The 20282-nt window shown below is 42.0% G+C and overlaps 1 protein-coding gene across 4 annotated transcripts in view; it reads left to right on the plus strand.

Moving 5' to 3' along the window:
- The window catches only part of JADE2 (jade family PHD finger 2), a 353383-nt gene that overhangs the window by 309449 nt on the left and 23652 nt on the right, over positions 1–20282 (plus strand). For all 4 annotated transcript variants that reach the window (XM_083181797.1, XM_083181796.1, XM_083181799.1 and 1 more), the window contains one exon: positions 6932–7027. In XM_083181797.1, coding sequence (XP_083037923.1) covers positions 6932–7027 — 96 coding nt within the window. The remainder of the gene's footprint in view (positions 1–6931; positions 7028–20282) is intronic.

Raw genomic sequence — 20282 nt, forward strand, 5'->3', positions numbered from 1 at the left:
GGTGTGCGCAGAAGGTGTCTTTTGGGATCAGAAGGAAAAGGTTGAATCTTCTGTCCCTGGTATTGAGGATTTAATCCTGGCAGTTAAGCAGACTTTAAATCTTTCAGAGGAGAATAAAGTACCTGCTCATTGTGTTTTCAAGAAAATACGCAGAGATTCTGTGACATTTACCTCGGATGAGGGCATGATTTCTCTACTAGGGGAAGCATGGAAAACTCCTGACAAGAGGCTTCTGATGCCTAAAAGGTTTGCTAACATGTACTCAATGCCAGAAGAACATGTACAATTATGGGAGAAGATCCCTTTTGTGGATGCGCCTGTGGCCAGGTTGTCTAAATCCACAGCTTTACCTGTTCAGGGGGTGCTGCATTTAAAGAAAATTGAAGGATGACTTAAGGCGGTGTTTGCAGGGGTGGGATTTACCCTACGCCCTATTATTGCCTCTACCTGGGTATACAAGGCAAGGCAATGATTAAATGGGCTGAAGCCTTACTTAATCAGCTTTAGCCTGACTCTGAGGCCTTTGCATTGGCTGAAAAGCTTAGGTGTGCGGCAGAGTATGTATGTGAGGCTGGAGAAGAAGGCGCCAAGATGGCGTCAAAAGTGTCAGCCATATCTGTGACAGCAAGAAGAGCTCTCTGGCTTAAAGCTTGGGAAGCTGACAGCAAATTCAAGAAGTTTCTTGAGGCCTTGGCTATAAGGGAGTACTGCTTTTTGGGACAGAATTTGAGTCCATTTTCAAGCAGGCCATGGGGGGAAAGAGCACTTTCCTTCCCACCACGTCAAAACATTCAGTGTCCAAGTTTGGGGTTTTTAAGCCGTCCTTTCGTTCCTCCTTTCGAGGGGTTGCTTCTAACAGAGGGCAGGCAGGAAGAGGAAACGTTCCAGCCAGTAAGGGGAGGGCCCCCAGATCCCATTTTGGGGGCTTTGCTGAGAAGCACCCATCCAAGAGCGAGGATAAGTCCTCGGTATGACGGGGCAGAGTCTCCCCGTTCTGGTTGCAGAGTGAGGGGTCATCTGCTTCAGTTTCAGGACAGGTGGAACATCTCCACCACAGACCCTTGAGTTCTCTCCATCATTTCACAGGGTTACAGAATAAATCTCAAAGAGATTTCTTTCAACACCTTTACCGCCGGAAGCTCGCCTGCAGAAAGCTTTCTTGGGGGCGGCAACGAGAAGGGATTGGTGGTCCCGGTACCTCAGGAGAAAGAAAGAGAGGATTTAATTCCATGCTTTTCTTGGTTAAACCTGCACCTGGGGGTGGACCATTTTCGCATGGAATCTCTTCGATTAGTGCTGTTAAGCATAGAGTCGGGAGAATTTCTAGCATCTGTGGACATCCAAGATGCTTATCTGCATGTACCTATCTGCAAGGAACATCAGTCTTTACTGCGTTTCGCGATAGGATAGACTCATTCACAGTTCCAGGCTCTTCCTTTTGGCCTGGCCACAGCGAAGAGAGTCTTCATAAAAGTGATGGCTGTCATGGCAGCAGCTTTCAGATAGTGATTATCCCATATTTAGGCGATCTCCTGTTCAAGGTGGAGTCGGCGGAGAAGTTGCAGGAACATCTGGCTTTTGCAACACAATTCTTCCAAGACCATAGGTGGTTGTTAAATCTCCCAAAGTCTCATTTGACACCCACACAGTAAATTCAGTTTCTGGGGGAGATTTTGGACACACACCTACATCGTGTGTTTCTTCCAGAGTCCAAAGCAGTGAACATTTGCCAGTTGGTCTTGTTGATCCTTTAGTCTCCGAATCCAACAGTTTGGCAGGGAGTGAAGCTGCTAGGCAAAATTGTGGCAACCTTCGAGACACTGCAGTATGCAAGGTTTCACTCAAGAACATTTCAGTGGAACATTCTGTCATGTTGGTCAGGAAATTCAAAGACCATGAAACAGGAACGGCTGTTGCTGTCTCAGGAGACAAGGGAGTCCTTGATCTGGTGGATGGATCTGGAGTCTCTGCAGATGGGATGTTCCCTTTGCTCATGGGATTGGCTGGTTGTCACGACTGATGCTAGTCTCATGGGCTGGGGGGCGGTAGTGCTACACCTGAGGTTGCAGGGTCTGTGGTCCAAGGAAGAATCCAGACTGCGGATCAACATCTCGGAGCTCCGGGCGGTTTGGAACACCCTTCTGCAGGCAGAGGATCTCCTGAAGGGATCACCTGTATGCATACAGTCAGACAATGCTACGGCTGTGGCTTATCAGAATCATCAGGGCAGGACTCGCAGCAGGATGGCAATGCATGAAGTCTTGCGGATTTTCCAGTGCACAGAAGTGAACATTTCTACTCTGTCGGCTGTGTTCATTCTGGGGATACGGAATGACGCATACAGTCAGACATTGTCTGACTGTATGCGTCAGCCCACTCCTTCCAGGGCAGAGCTGCTGTAAGGAGTGGGCGCTTCATCAGGAAGTTTTTCAGGAGATAGTGACTCTCTTGGTGTCCAGACACAACTGTCAGGTTCCCAGGTTTTGCTCTCAGACCAGGGATCCGACCGCGAGGGCAGTGGATGTCATGACAGTTCCGTGGCGTTTTTAACCTTGCATACGTGTTCCCTCCATTCCCCATGATTCCACGGGTCCTGAAGAGAGTGAGGACACAGGAGGTAAAAATCATTCTGATTGCATCGGACTGGCCCAGGAGGTCGTGGTATTTAGACATACTGAGGTTGTCGACGGACTCTTGGTGTCTTCCTCTTTGACTGGACTTGCTCAAACAAGAACCTTTTTGGCACCTGGACCTAGCTCATCTAAATTTGACAGCCTGGCTTTTGAAACTCCTTACTAAGAAAGAAGGGATTTTCGGAAGTGGTTATCCAGACTATGCTCAGCAGCAAATTACTATCTTGTCTGGAAAATGTATATCAGGTGGTGTGAGCATCAGAAGGTACACACATCTAGGTTCAAGGTCTCTAGACCATGGGTCTTCCAGATGTTGTGAAACTACAAATCCCAGCATGCCTTGCCACATTTTTAACACTCCCTTATAGCAAAACTGTGGCAAGGCATGCTGGGATTTGTAGTTTCACAACATCTGGAGGGCCACAGTTTGAAGACCCATGCTCTAGACTGTTAGAATTTCTCCAAGACGGGTTTTCAGCAGGGCTTAGCCTGCAGTCTTTAAAGGTACAGTTGTTGGCCTTATGCATTTTCTTTCAGAAAAGGGTAGCCCTGTTACCTGAAGTACAGACTTTTTTGCAGGTACTCATGATGCTTAAACCCCCATATAGGCACCCGGTGGCACCGTGAGACCTGTCTTTAGTTTGTCAGTGTTACAAAAACCTCCATTTGAGCCTTTAAGGTCGGATGATCTTAAATTTCTGTCTTGGAAACTTACCCTTTTGTTGGCTATAGCTTTGACTAGGCGAGTTTCAGAATTGGGGGCCTTGTCTTGCAAGTCTTTGTTTCTGATTTTCCATGAGGACAGGGCGGTGCTTCGTACAGTGCCTACGTTTCTACCTAAGGTAGTGTCAAGTTTTCATTTAAACCAGGAGATTGTGCTCCCGGTGTTTTGCCCTCCTCAGAAGGCCAGAAATAGGGACAAGTTGAAGAAACTGGACGTTGTTCGCGCTTTGCGCATATACGTTGAAAGAGTAAAGGATACTCTCAAAACTGATTTGCTTTTGGTACTGTATGACGTACATAAGAGAGGGTGGTCTGCTTCTTAGCAGACCATTGCCAGATGGTTTAGGTCAGTCATTGCCTTTGCCTACACTAAGTTAAGTAGACCAATCCCTTCACGGATTAATGCCCATACCACCAGGTCAGTTGCTTCCTCTTGGGCTGTGTGTCATGGGGCTACAGCGGAGCAGTTGTGCAGGGCTGCCCCCTGGTCCTCTGTTCATACCTTTACCAAATTCTATAGGTTCTATAAGTTCGTGTCGGAGGATGCTTCATTTGGGCAAGCAGTGAGGAGAACTGTAAGCCTGGGGGTACCCTCCCAAAGGACTGGCTCTTAAACGTCCCATGGTTGAGCTGTGTCACCAGGATGGATGAAAGAGAAAAGAGGATTTTTATAAGAATTTACCGTTCTAATCCCTTTCTCTGTGTCCATCCTGGTGACACAGCGGTCCATCCATTATGCTCAGTAAGTTTGTACTGTTTCAAGTGTTGTCATGTTAAATGGTTATTATTTGATTGTGCATATTAATATGTTCAGGCGTTGTACTGAGTAATGTATCCTAGTGTGCTTTAGAAGTTGAACTGAGGAATTCTGGGATGCAAGGCATAGGTGCCTTGCTCCTGCTGACCCTCCTACATCCCTTGGTTGAGCTGTGTCACCAGGATGGACTCAGAGAAAGGGATTTGAATGGTAAATTCTTACAAAAATCCCCTTTTTCGGCCTCAAATTTATTGTGCTAATCTCCTTTTCCAACATATATTAAAGGAGCTCTATTGGATTGAGACCTCGTGTCTATGCAGATCGCTGGATTACTATGAACTCTTTGTCATCTTTATCAATCCTGCTTGAGATGACATGCTTTATGACAGCGCTTGTTATCCTGCCAGAAGTTGCTATTAGAATATGGCTAGATTGTGGTCATAGTATAGCCATACAGCCATGTTGCTGACCATGAACATGCAATCTCAAGAAGGGAACAGGGAGAGAGGAGATAATAATCCGCACACAAATTGATTTGGGTCCCACTTATTTGGTGGACTTTGGAGGACCGACTATTTTTCAAATATCGTGTGGCTGTGTGCAATCCGGGCAAGTTGGATACCATACATGAAGAAGAAAGAAAGATTTGCGCTATCTTCGTAGTGAAACACGTGTCGACTGGAACAATAGGCCTTTGTTCTCACAAGTCAATACTGTTATTATAACTTGATTTGTATGATAAAAACTTTAAAGCCCACATGTAATAGCTCTAAGGGTAGCGGTAACTAGCTCAGGGATACTCTCCCATAGGAAGGAGAGACTCCCAAATTGGAAATAGCAATTAACCCTCTCTAGTGGAGGAATAATCAGCCATCAATATAGATAGAGGCTTTACTATGACAGGTAATTATATATGTATATGTAATTTTGTCTACAGTCCACAGGAGGTCAGCAGATCACTACAAATACAGTGTAGGAACTATTTCTTTCAATACATTGGAAGACAGCACATAAATAATATGCTGAGTTCCTAATTACATAACACTTTGCAGATAGTGACCAGAATTAGTAAAATCCTGTGGAGATAGAATCTGCAGAGATATAAGACCATTATAAGCAGCAATAATAATAAAAAGAACTGTTGCATAAAGATAACCTGCAGAGAAACAATAGCATGTGACAAATCATATATAATAACCTAATGAAAGCTTGCATGGGAATTACAGATGTACTATAAAAGGAGCACTAACAGATATAATTATTATCCTAACAGAAGTACCATCCAAATATCTAAAATAACCCCACTGTGAGTGATCTCCAAAATAAGAGAGACCCTGCATAGTACTTGACTGCCCATAAGAACTGAACACACTGTATAGGTAAATTGTTACAAAATAAAAAGTAACAACAGCCTCTATAAAAGTGTATCTAATTATATGAATAATACAACAGATATCCTTCTGGGCCAATTGCCATTTATTTGAAACAGTGTATTATTTAACAAATACACTAAAATTATAGAGGAGGCATAGAGCTATATTATTATTGTGTAGCGACAGTGAAAAGAAGACTCAGAACCAAAGGCCTATTTTTTAAATCTATACACACACTTTTTTAATTCTTTATAAGTGCAGTATAATCACGTTATATGTATGTTTGTCAATGTGTGTCCAAATATTTTTATACGAACATGGATAAAGCTTCCCCTTATCTTTTAATGGAATAATTAATAAAGTATAAGTTTTATTAAACAAAAAATGTATCTCTTTTTAGGAGTGAATCCATAGCGCAAATCTTTCTTTCTTCTTCATGTATTGACCATGAACATGGTCAGCAACAATATTCAGTGTCTGTGGCATTTGCATGGTACCGGGTTACTATTAAGCAGCCTAATGAATGCCACATCATGAAAATGTCGATATTACGATCATGACGACTGATAAAGTGCCTCATCCTAACCCTGCCCCTTAGAGCCTGGTTAGAGCGTTGACATTTTACATGGGAACATGTTGACGTTTTGCAACTGTGAACATTTTGCTTCTCTGTAATTCAACAATGCCGACATCAAAACATTATGGTGTCCACATTATGATTGTTGACATTGTAAATGTGAATGAATACATCACATCTGGTCAAAGGAAGGCAATCTGAAGTCATGGCATGTATTATGAGAGAATAATTTAAATTATAGTACAACTGTAACTATTTTTACATTAGTCATGATTTTCATTTTGCCCCCAGTGAAAGGGAATCCCTAATTTTTAGCAGCGTTTTTTTTAGGAATTTTTTTATTTTAATTGTTATCTTTTTATTATTTACTATTATTATACTACAGGTTGAGTATCCCTTAGCCAAATATCCATTATGCAAATGATTCCGAAAACCATACATTCCAGAAAGTGAAAACTTTTTTTTTTTTTTTGCTAAAAGCACTACTGGGGACATCTGTAACAGCACTATATATGTAAAAGAAAATTATTGCTTGGCATTTAAATTCAGTATCTGAGATAGTACACAAACTTTGTTTCATGTTTTGAAACCTTGTTTTTTTCACAAATACAATATATTTGTGTGTATTTCATATGTTTGATGTGTTTGTACAACATAAATGCAAGATACCTCAAGATACATCATTGAAATATAAAACATTTCTGAAATTGGGAATAATCCATTATCCAAAATTCTTCCGGTCCCAAGCATTTTGGATAAGGGATACTCAACCTGTAATAACATTTAAATTGTTAACATTTCAATTTAACTAAAGGCTACATATATTGCTTTACTTCAAAATAAACTTTTTTTTCCCCTTTTTTAACAGACAAATCCAGAAAGAAAACAAAAGGGAAAAAAACTAACAGTCCAGATAGGAAAGAGCGATTGCGAAGAGGAAAAGGTTCCATTTTGGGACAGCTGGGTAAGTTGGTACTACTCTCTGGGAAAATGTTAGTTACATATAAATATATTTATGTATTTACCTATGTTTTATCCCACATGTAATGTATATACATGAATAAATTGCTGTGCAAATTATCTGTTTATAATGTGACTTGTCAAAATGACAGCTTGGGGGGTATTCGATCCCCGCCGCTATTTTCAACGGGGAAATGGGGGAATACTGTCTTTTATGACCACATTGAAGAGGCAGATCGACAGAACGGGCCCACCTTTAAAAGCTGTCGGGGCCGCTTTGCCGATAATGGCCGTGAATTGTTGCGATCGCGACCGATCTCAACAATCCATGGCAGTTTATGCAACACGCCTCCTTTTCGCCGATTGGCAGGATGGACATTGAAGCCTGCTTGGCGATATCCTGTCGAAAACAGGACAGGGTCACATCTGTCGGGGTAGATGGACAGTCATGACCCGGGATTGAATACCCCCCTTAGTCCCTATCTGCTCCCACCTCCAATCTCTGTTTTCACAGCTCCGTATTTCCATATCCAGCAAGTTTGAAATAGATCATTTTGCTTTCATTTTCTGTTAAGGAGTGATTCGGTCCATTGAGTGGCCTCTAATAGTCACTGGCAGTACTTCACCTCAGAGATGAGGAGTATTTATATATATAGATAGATAGATAGCAGTTGTAAGTTGGCGCCCTTGTTTAGACCTTTAGTGATTGGTTCTACAATAGCCTTTGGTTAAATTCAAAGTAATCAAAGTAAAGTCCAAAACTTATAAACATTTATTAAAAAGTCTCTTGTTACTCTCAGTAGTGGTGGTTGTTCCAGACCATAAAAACTTTAATAGTGTATTTCAGATATTTCAGATTAGCAAACAAATGTACCCAATGCGTTTCGTCCCTGCAAGGGACTTCATCAGGGGTTTGCAAATAGTTTTGACACAATTTCAACAACTTTTTCGAATGGGATGTATCCCCAACAAGACGCTATAACAACAGATCCTTTAAAGACTCAGAAGCGCACTTTTGTTTTAGAATTTCAGTGTTAGAAATTGTATTAGTGTAGGGGTATTTTCTTTCCTGTCACAGATTTTGTCCGTGTATGTTCAAACGGACAGCACTGAATGGTTAAGTATGGGTATGCTCTATACACCGTCATGAACTGTTCATAATTCGGTACTCACTGTCCAGTGTACAGTCTCGTTTTTAAGGCCAACCGATCCTCATTTAAGAACAGATACAACTGGTACAGAGTTGAGATTTGGTCCAAAATTTGTTCTCACAGTCCCTCTTGAGGTGTGTACTGGTGTAAGGATCAGTGGAAATGATCACTATATATAAATATATATATATATAGATATAGCACTTTGGATCCCAGGAGTTCACTTCCGGTCTGCTCTGCTATTACTGTGTATTGGGGATACTTACCCTCCCCCTGAAATTGCGTTTTAACTTTGGATACCATTGGATTGCGATGCTTTATTAATGTTGCTGACCCCTAGTGCGTGAACCATTTCCAAGTTTTATCTTTCGCATGAAAACTTCTGCTGTATGTTTCTTAATTTTATAGTGTGAAATTGCTTTGTACTACTCTGCTTCCAATGCCCCTGATGAAGTCAAGCTGTTGACGAAACGCGTTGGGCCTGTATCATCTCTTGGAAGATTTCTGATTAAAAAATTATTTTATGATTCTGCTTCTAACTACTGTTTGTTCAACAATACTGTTGTATATGCAAATGAATTGGCGCACTCTGATACCCCACTTTCTCTATCTCTAAACCCTGGGTCCTGTCTAACAGGGGGCCCCTCAGAGGTGCTGCCTTATCTTTGTGAGGCGCGGTTGGGTTTTTCGGTTTTATATATATATCCAGGGCTATTTTTGTGCAGGCTCCAGCAGGAACTGTGGCCCTTATTCTAGTTCACTCTTTCTGACAAAATATTCCTCAGATGGACAAACCTATGTGCACTGCAGGTGAGGCAGGTGTTACTTGTGCAGAGATAATTAGATTTGGGTGGGGTTTTACACCTGCCACACCTGCAGTGCACATGGGTTTGTCCATCTGAGGAATATTTTGTCAGAAAGAGTGAAAAGAGCACTGTATCCTTTCATTGCTGCTTTGAGAGGCCCAATAGTGAGGCTGGGGGTCAGAAGCAGCAGTTAGGTGCCGGGATCAGCAGCCAGAGGAGCCGTATGACAAGCAGATCAGACAGGGAGGGATGTGTTTCTCGCTAGATTTGTGTGCCTGGGGGCTCCACTCTACACTCTCCCTGCTCAGGTTGCTGCATGCTGCTGAACTTCCTGTGACAGTCAGAAGCTCCAGTAGTACTATAAAGGTGGTGGCTGAGGGCATGATGCATCGGGGTACTGACAGGTAATGCACATGTCTTGCACTGTTTCTGCATGTTACTTTGCCCTCCCCTGACTATTTCAATGACAGCACAGCAGCTGTATTGGTTTGCTCCAGGCACCCTGCAGGGGGAACACCACCCAATACAGTGGCCCTAGCCAGGATGTTCAGCGGTGCATGTAGATTATAGCACTGACATTTTTCACTGGGGAACACCATCCCATAGTTGGAGGGGCAGCAGTAGTGGTGTCTGAGGCAATACATATGCCCAGCATCACCCAGCGGTTTTTCGCTGCATAGCAAGCCTTCTAAAGCCACCTGCCGCCAAGTGAATCTACCCACCGCACTGCAAATTGATGTTTGGCATAAACAACCATTCACAGGCTAGCGTGCTGGCCTGAAATCATTCTATGGTCGGTGACCATCAGATTTCTACAGTGCTCGCAAATCTAAATCAGTCTCTGACTTAGACTTGCGGTGTCCGGTACGAGACCTGGGTGGGCGACTGACATTCTGTAGTGAGAGGCAGGTTGGTGGGGCCTAAAGCATACTGTATGTTTGCACCTGGGCCTACTAGACACTAGTTCCGTTACTGTCTCTATAGTACAGGAAAGTCATCTTGGGGAGATTGAAGGCTGTTCACACAGCTGATTGGACACATTTCTACTAGCTGGCATGTGTTGGTGTTCTTACAATGTTCTGCTCAGATTATTTAGTAGATGCTTTATCATTACTACCCTATCATTGCTTAGTAGATATACTGTAGTATTGTGAATTATAAATTATGATCATGTGTTTTTTCTAATTTTTTTGATCGGTATCCGGACTGGTCATAGACTAACTCATGATAGACAGTCATATGGTCGACCACTAATGGTCGACAGTCAAAAGGTCAACAGGGTTTAAATGTCGACACACAATAGGTCGACAGGGTTTAAAGGTCGACAGGTAATTGGTCGACATGGTCAAAAGGTCAACCTAAAAATGGTCTATTTGCATTTCTTTACTAAATTTTCAGTCGACATGAGCTGTCAGGCGGTATTTCATGCCCTACCATCCACTAGGGCGTGGTGGGAGAATAAAATAGTGTGCTGAGCCTGAAGCATGGCGAGCGCAGCGGTACCCTAAAAAAACATTAAAAACTCATGTCGACTTTTTTCCATGTCGACCTTTTACCTGTCTACCCTTTGATCATGTCGAACTTTTTCATGTCGACCTTTTAACCATGTCGACCTTTACACCCTGTTGACCTTTAGTGGTCGACCATATGACTGTCTATCATGAGTCAGTCTATGATTTATACCATGACATTTTTGATCTATAGAAAAATCATCTTTATTGATCCTTGTGACTGATTCAGAGAAATGTAAAAGGAAAAAGTGGTTTCATTGCTTGTCATCTTGTTTTCTGGCCATTTCAGTAAAAAAAATCTAAATAATTGAATAATTGCTAGTACTTAATGGTCCTGTAAGACAGAAGCTACCCTAAAAACAAAACTCATGTTAGGGTTCTAAACTCAGGGGGATTATCCTTCCCACTGGCTACATCTTTCTTACAGTACATGTTGTCTAGACGGTGATCAATGTGTTGCCGCTTTTAATAAAACTGGAGATTTCTTACAAAATCTCTTTCTGAATCCCACGGTAAATGAACTGAGGTTTTGGTGGTAGACAGTCACCAATAATGGGGTCTCTTAACAGTAGTTTCCAATTATCTCGAAAGATGTTCTCAATTTGTCAATCAAAGGAGTTATAATGGCTTAGAAAAGTCCATTGATATTTAAACTCTTCATTATCATTTTCTTCAATTATTTTCACCTTTAAAAGTTCCGACCTATCAGTACTTGATTGCCAGATGCTTGGGTGCAGGGTTCAGCCTGTAGCAGTGGTTACCAAAGTGGGTGCAGTAGATCCCTGGGGACCTACAGATCACTTTGCAGGGAAGCTTTTTCTCAATTATCTACCGTGCCTTGTTCTCCCTATTACTTCCTCTCTTCTTGTCAGTGTCCTCACTCACCACCCCTCTCCATTATACCATTTCTACAGCTTATATACTGTAAATAAGTTTTTTCTGTGATAGCCTCCCCCTCTCTCCCTTCCCTTTTATATTTACTCTGTCCCCTGATATTCTCCATCAGCTCCTACGCACACTTTACAGTTACCAGCCCTTGCCTTTTGCATCGGTAACATAGATTTTATATTCTCCTCTCTGTACCACCTGCATAAAAGTGATGTATTAACTTAATAGTTGGCGGTGAATGGATGCCAGTCCTCAGGGCCTGACCTGTTGGCCTGAAACATGTAGGATTGGACACTATGTAATAAAGTTTTATCTCACCTAAAATCCGAGAGTGCCGCCTGATTTCCATTGGCTATAAGAGGAATGAGAGGTCTTGGTTAGAAGGCACCGGGTAAGAACATTTATGGATCTTAAATAGGGGAGTGCCAGATTCTGGGACAATATATATATAGTTATATAGATATATAGATAAATAGAAGAAGGGTATAGAAGTGCGCTAATCAGAGTTTCACCAGAAAAAAAGTACAATGGTAAAAAGTGTTTATTCTGAACAACAGTATAAAATATTTCTTCCAATAGATGGTTTCACTATTTCAATACTTGATCCAACATTTGGCTAACATTGCCTGAAATAACCCTATGCATTTCGTCCCATAGGGACTTCTTCAGGGGTAATCAAGGATCAAATTGGATAAAAATAGTTCTTATTGATGGTAAAAAGTGAATTGTGGAATATACCATAGGATAAATCAATCTGTTCGGTATCAAAGCATTAAACCATATCATGTGATGTGGCTTCAATCGCGATCAGAAATTATGAGTGTGTTTTGGGACTCGGGAGTAGAGGAGCTCTCTTTCCATAATGTCAGCTCCTCTGCAGGCAGACACTCTTCTTTCTACAGCAGCCAGATGGCAGCCTTCCTTCTCATGCTTGGAAGCAGGCTGAAATGATGAGAGGCAGCTGCAATTTAATCAGCGGCTGTGGACAGTATCATGGTGAGAGGAAGCCAAATTAAGATGACTCCCTCGTAGCATGGTGCCACGGCTGCAAAACATTCCACTGGCTGGTCGGTTCTACCTCTAGCTGCAGCTTCCTCTTGCGCATCTATCTGTGTCACCTTCAGCGATGGATTGTGGCAGGGGGGTTTCTAGGTACTCAGAACCCCCTCCCCGTGTGTGTGCTAGTGCCGTATTACCTCTCCTTGGTCATTGGTGCTTAGATAATTTAATGTATCATCTGCTTCTAGTTAGGCACTGAAACACAAGTTGATGTGGCATTAATTGTGACCATTACTCTTAAGTTAGGTCAGTGAATTTAAATAAACCTGATGTCGATCTGTATTATTAATAATCGAATCCACAATATGTAATGTGTAATGTAGTTAATGTCCAGTGATCCAATGTCAATGGGTTTAAATACATAACACTCATTTAATAATGTGATTATGTATAATTTTTTGTTATGGCTAGTTGCGGAGAGGATGTTTATTGTGGTAATAGAATACATTTATTTGTGAAGTATTTCAGGCCCATGACAGAATCCACTGCACTTCTGTTGATACCATATGTGAGTGAAATAAAATAACCTTATGTGATATGAAATGTCTACAGTATATGGTGATTCTAGCAATCATCTCTCTGGAAAAGAACATTTCATTAATTAAGTAGCCTGTGGCGGTATTGATTAGGGCTTAAGTAATCTTCGAATTTAAGATGAGAGCTCTGAGGTTGTACAGGCAGTTGGTGTATTACAGTGATTTCCATTTAATTAACAGCAAATTCTTTAACATTATAGTTGTTCTATGATTCCTAGTAATGAATTTAGCTTCCATTAGGGATTGATACATAAAATCAGAGTCAATAATTTAATCAGCTCACACACTACAGTGACTAGTGTGCCCACACACTACAGTGATTTTTCGGCCAATACGATTTTTACTGCAAATCATTTGCAATCTGATGCGCACTCCCGCAGATGTTTAGCTGGATCTGTTGGATCTTACCTGCTTCAGGGAAGATTAGAAAATGCAGCTAAAGATCTGTGAGACTCAGGTATGCGGGTCTTCGTGCATTCGGATATTTGGTAATTGGGACGGCTAGTCGTTTGGGCGCCTGAATATGCTTGGATATTCAGGAACTTGGGCGCATTCGCATGGTTGTGTACTTGGGAGTTGGTACAATTGAATACATTCCCAAGCCCATGTGTTTGGGCGCGTTCGCACACTCACTCAGGAGCTCAGAGATTTGTGTGTTTTGATGCATTTGGGCGAGTTCGTTCGCTCATGGATTCGGGTGTTCGGGGCATGTTAGCACGCTTGGGCGAGTTCAGATGCTCAGGGATTCGGGTGTTCAGTCCTGTTTGGGAGTTCGGGCACTCGTGGATTTGGGTTTTCAGCGCATTGGCTGAACTCTGGTATTTGGGCATGTTTGCATGCTCAGTAGAGTTTGGGCACTTAGGCATAGTTGGGTATTTGGTAGTTCAGGTGCCCGAACCCATTTAGCCGCATTCGCATGCTGGGGTGAGTTCAAGCACACATGGGTGTTCGTTCACGAGTTCGGGCGCTCAATGATTTGGCCATTTCATGCACTCGGGTGTTTGGGTGCGTTCGCATGCTCGGTAGAGTTTGGTCTCATTTGCACAGTTGGGTATATGGGAGTTCAGGTCCTTGGACAAGCTTGGCTGCACTTACACACTCAGGTGAGTTAGGGTGCTTGGATATTCTGGTGTATTAATTGCGCTTAGGGGTATTCGAATGCTCAGGTATTCGGGCAATTGGGTGTGCGTTCGGAGATTTTTGGGGGCTCAGCTGTTTGGGTACTCAGGTAATTAGGAGCTCAGGTACTTGGGCACGCTCAAGCGCTCAAGTACAAGTGTTTGGGCTTCCAGGCGAACGAAAGGGGGAAGTGGCGGGGCGGGGTGAGCGACAGGTGTGTTAGGGAGCAACTCACACTTCATGTCAGTGGCATGCACCGGTAGCACAGGTCAGCCCAAATATTTTCTGGTCATATCACCAAAGGGGTTAAAAAAAAATTGGAAAGCTTACGATAAATCTTTGTCAAGATGTACTCTTTGCATTAAATATTTTGTCCAGGACTAACATTGAGTTTAAGGGAAATCTTAAAATCACAGATCTTTCTAGTCTGTGGGCACCTTAACACCATAATAGGATTAAAATAATAAATTAATTAGAATTGTTTATTTATTTTTTACCAGGTATTTATATAGCGCACACATATTCCGCAGCGCTTTACAGAGAAGAGTTGAACATTCACATCAGTCCCTGCCCCAGTGGAGCTTACAATCTATATTCCCTACCACATGTACACGCACACAGACATTCTAGGGTTAATTTTTTTGGGGAGACAATTAACCTATCAGTATATTTTTGGATTGTGGGAAGAAAACCTGAGTACTTGGAGGAAACTCACGCAAGCACAGGCAGAATATACAAACTCCACACAGTTAGGGTCATGGTGGGAATCAAACCCATGACCTCAGTGCTGTGAGGCAGTAATGCTAACCATTACACCATCCGTGCTTGTTTCAGTATTACTGATGCTGTGCTCTATTACTTGGCAGGGAATTATTTAACTAGTTACATCTTTAAATAATCACTTGTTTGGCTTTTTGCTTTTATTCTATACATATATTTAGAGTTTTGCACGTTTTCCAGGTCTTCACACAGAGACCCTTATTCTGGTTGACTCACAAGGCTGTGAATTCACAGCCTTGCAAGTTCACCAAACCCTGCCGGGCGAATACCCAGCTGCCCGCCCCCCCCCCCCTCGCAGCGTGTGCACAGGCTGCGAATGGATGTTTAACATAAACATCCATTCGCATGCTGCGGGGAAACCCACATCTTTTGATGGTCGCTGACCATTGAAAGATGTGGAAGGTGAATGCATATAAAAGTGACTTTCAAGTCACTTACATATCCGTGCACGCTTCTATGGAAATGGGCGGGCAGCTGACATCCAGTGATGTCAGCTACCTTCCCCCGCATCTGCGTCACCGCCTCATTACCATGAGAATGCCCAGTGTTCTCATGGGAACGCCCATGAAATGCTGGGCATTTCCATATGGTAATAGGGCTGCCCGGCGCCCCCCACCCTTCTTCGCCCCACACTCACCATGTAGGGTGCGTGCATTCGCTGTGGGTGTACGCACCGTGCGTCCGCACGTGCGCAGAAATGCGCAGATGCACAACATCGGACCGAATGAACCAGAACAACCCCCAGAATCACAAGTAAAATATTTTGCTCCACATGTGCATTTTTTAAAATGCGTCTGAATAGTGAAAACAACTGGGCACCAGGTGATTGGTAAAACCTGCACTGTTGGGGGTACTTTTTGAACAGGGTTGTGAACCACAGCTCTACAATGTATGCGACTTACGTTCTTTTTTGGAAGTCTAGAATTCTTATTTACAAATCACCAAGCCACGAATTCTTTCATGTAATGCATATAGTATACTGTGCAGTAGGTATTGGCATTTCTATAATGGGTGCAATGTGTGCGGTGCACCCATGTTTTATTTCTTACCATCGCGGAAATCATTGGCGTAATGGCCACACAGAGTGGATTTTGTATGTACGGCTTCTTAGGTAGATTGTTTTCCTCTCTCCTCCAACCTGGCTATCCCTGAAACGCATTGCTGCTCAGGGCTACAGTGACACATTCGCTCACAGCTTTGCTTTCTTGACCCTGGGCACAGCAATACTAAGCCAATTAAGGGGGGCTGGGGTGGCTTTGCATCTCAGGTTGCAACAGGGATGTATATTTTTTCCCATCCTTTTTATGAATGGAGCTGGGAATCACCAAAGTACCATTGTAGTTGCCCTTCTTTGTACTGTATTTATATCCTTCTGGAGATATGGCTTCCAGAACTGGACACAGTTTTGTAGATGAGGTCCTACTAATGACGTATACAGTTCTTTTTGGTTCTTTCTTTCTGTTGCTGCTTTCTTTCTCTATACAACCAATTGTCTACCTTCCTCATTGCTTTGTTATAAAGGCGTCAGATGCAAAGCCCCCCACCCCCACCCTTAATTGGCTTTATATGGTTTTAATTGGCTTAGTATTGCTGTGCCCAGTCTCAAGGTAAAAGCCACAGATTGTCCAATAAAGGCAAAGACAACTAGTTCTTCAAAAGCCAAGATGTGAGTAAAGTTGCCACCATAGCCTTGACCAGCAATGTTTTTCATTCATTTAAAAACCCCCAAAGAGGAAAATGATCTACCCAGGAAACAGTACATACAAGATCCATTATATTTTACATATATCAATGTGTATCTTTGAAATATCCTTACAAAGAACTAAAGGTCCATACACACTGGGCGACTATGCACCTGCCCGGCGCCGACGGAGGGGGGGGGGGGGGGGCGGCATTGCATAGCACAGAGCTATGCAAAGCAGTCCTCAATGCCGCTCATCTGCTGGTATAACCAGCAGATGAACAGCTTTCCCGGCGATGATGCGGGAGCGCGCAGCAGTGCTCACCACTGGGGCATACACACTGGGCAGCTTTGAGCTGAAACAGGCTGTTTTGAGTGGCTTTCAGCTCAAAGTCGCATTAAGATTCAAAAAGAGTTGAGAATGCCTAAAGCAGCGGTTCCCAATCTTTTTTTCCCTCCCTGATTAGGCTTTTCATTTATTAGTACCCCTCCTCTCATAAATCCCCACCACCTATGAGAAAAGTATTCATAAGCAGCAGTACCATTAGAATTAGAAATCTCCACATTACTTATTAGTGAAGGGTAGAGGAATAGTGTGCAGTCAGGAATCCCAAGACATTAAAAATAAATGTTAACGCCAAAAAGCAGAAGCTCCCATCTATGGGGGAATTCAAACAACATTTTTTCTAAAACAGCAACAGGCTGCATGATGGACCAGCAGCAGATATACAAACAGTGTGTTTCACACATATTAATACATAACAGATGCATTATAGCCGTTAGTGTTAAAACTGCACCATGAAGCGCCCCTTTTCTTCCTGTTTTTTTCTAGACTTGTGCATCCTAACCCTGGATGATATTGTAAAAAGGGAGATGCAGTCTGTCTTGAAATAATTGGACTTTGGTGTTTAATCATCTCCTACAGCTGAGGAGTTTTGGCTGTTGGACACTTACACTGAACTATACTGAGCGCTGCTCACACACCTGTATTCCAAGTATATATATATATATATAGAGAGAGAGAGAGAGAGAGAGAGAGAGAGCAGTTGTAAGATGATGCCCCTTGTGTTGATCTCTACAATTAGACTAATGAAGCCTTAAAATGTTTTTTCAAAGCATATCAAATATAGTCCATACAGTTTAAAAGTTTATTAAAGAGTCTCTTATTTCAATCAATGGTAGCGGTTACTCCAGATTGTAATTAGGTTCATTGAAAAATTTCAGAAACTTGGACAGTAGCAAAACGAGAATAATGCATTTCTTCCCTTCCTGGGACTTCATCGGGGGTTTGCTAAAGGTTTACAGCTTTTTAAAAACATATACACCACTTTTAGTCATACCCCTGAAGAAGTCGTTCTGACGAAACGCGTTGAGTTTCAATAAAGAACTTTTATCTTGAACGGATTCCACGTTTTATTCGGAAAGGGGACAAAGAATTGTCAATTGAAATGTGATTGGTGTCTCATTTAACAAATTATTGTATGATTGAGACTAGGTGGTACTAAGCCCAGCGCTCTCCGATAAATTCTTTTTCATATATATATATATATATTAAAAATTACTTAACTTACAAGAATTGTAAATTTTATGATAATATTGAGACATATTCTCAACAGACTTCATATGGTCAACAGTCATTAGGTCGACCACTATTAGGTTGACATAGACAAAAGGTCGGCGTTGAAAAGGTCTATAAGAGGTTTGCAGTATCATTTACCTGCTCACCATAGATAGGACTTTCTCCAATGCAGCATTAAAATAAAAGGAAATTGTTCCACTCACTGTTGTGGCATTATAAAATTGGCTTCAAATAGGTGTTATATTGTTTGGTATATTTTTGAGCTGTGGCTGTTTGGTCCCGGAGCTTTCAGCTGGTTTTAGTGATGTAATAACCCGACAAACTTCTTATAGGGGCAAAGGGGTAATTTCCTGGAGTTTCAAAAAAGCACATTTACTTGAATTAGGCATAGGGTATTGAGAAGATAGGGTAGTGCAGACATTTTTAAGTATTTATATAATACTGGAGCAATCTAAATTTTGTACTCTATCAACATTCCTTAAATTAGAAATATTAGGCATGGGTGGTAGCAGTGGAGGATATGTGAAAGTAATTACTGGATTTATTACTATACCATTTAAATAAGAAGTGGTGCATCTGGCAGCTTCCTGCGATGTAAGGGTTTTTTAGAGTCTTTCTTATTTTTCTGGGTAGGACGTGTGTACAAGTGAAAGGGAATGGAGGGTGACTTGCTAATTTGATGATTTATCTATTAATTATTTACAGTTTCTTATACAGCGCAGCAGATTCCGTTGCGCTTTACAATAGTAGACAGTGATCAGACAAACTGGGTAACAACAGACAGACTTGGACGTAGGAGGGCCCTGTTGCAAGCTTAGAATCTATAGGGATATAGGAGGGAAACACAAGGACATGCACAATGATGATACAGTATAAAACAAGATTGGGATGCTGATATAGAAGGTGATATGACAGTATTAGTTCTCTGCCAATACAGAATTGGGTCAGATTGATTATGTGTATTATTATGGTTATAATCCTGCCATGCAGTGAGCCATAACATTTCTTTGAGGTGGATAAATATAGGAAACCTTCATTGCATATGAGGCCCTTGTTCTAGTGCATCACTGGTTCAATAGCTACATTATGGGGGGTTTTCTAGTTGATTTGCAGAATGGCGTATATAAACAGTGGTATCTATTATTAAATAACGCCTATATGGATCAGTAATTGTAGAGTGGGTGGTATAATGAATTGAATGTCTAGCCACACCTCTGGTTTTATTGTTTATTAGAACATTTAGCGCTTTTTTTTTCATGCTAAATACAGTGCATCTGGAAAGTATTCACAGCACTTCACTTTTTCCACATTTTGTTATGTTACAGACTTATTTCATAATGGAATATGTTAATTTTTCTTCTCCCAAAATTCAACACACAATACCCCATAATCACAACATTAAAAAGTTTTGGAGATTTTTGCAAATTTATTACAAATAAAAAACTGAGAAATCACATGTTAATAGAGCTTAGGTGCATCATTTTCCTACAGCCTAATTGGAGTCCACCTGTGGTAAATTTAGTTGATTAGACATGATTTGCAAAGCACACACCGGCTATATAAGGTTCCACACTTGACAGTGGATGTCAGAGCACAAACCAAGCATGAAGTCAAAGGGATTGTCTGTAGACCTCCAAGACAGGATTGTCTTGAGGCACAAATCTGGGGAAGGTTACAGAAAAATATGAGCACAGTGGGCGACCATCATCCGTAAATGGAAGAAGTTCAGAACCAACAGGACTCTTCCTAGAGCTGGCCGGCCATCTAAACTGAGTGATTGGGGAGAAGAGCCCTAGTCAGGGAGGTGAACAAGAACTTGGTGGTCACTCAATCAGAGCTACAATATTCCTCTATGGAGAGAGGAGAACGTTCCAGAAGGACAACCATCTCTGAAGCAATCCACCAATCAGGCCTGTATGGTAAAGTGGTCAGATGGAAGCCACTTCTTAGTAAAAAGCACATGACAGCCCACCTGGAGTTTGCCAAAATGCACCTGAAGGACTCTCAGACCATGAGAAACAAAATGCTCTGGTCTGTTAAGACAAAGATTGAACTCTTTGGCATTAATGCCAGGCATTATGTTTGGAGGAAAACAGGTGCCTCTCATCACCAGGCCAATATCATCCCTACAGTGAATAATGGGGGCAGA

This window comes from Crinia signifera, chromosome 4 (genome assembly GCF_055691185.1).
Source record: "Crinia signifera chromosome 4, ASM5569118v1, whole genome shotgun sequence".
Lineage (NCBI taxonomy): Eukaryota > Metazoa > Chordata > Amphibia > Anura > Myobatrachidae > Crinia > Crinia signifera.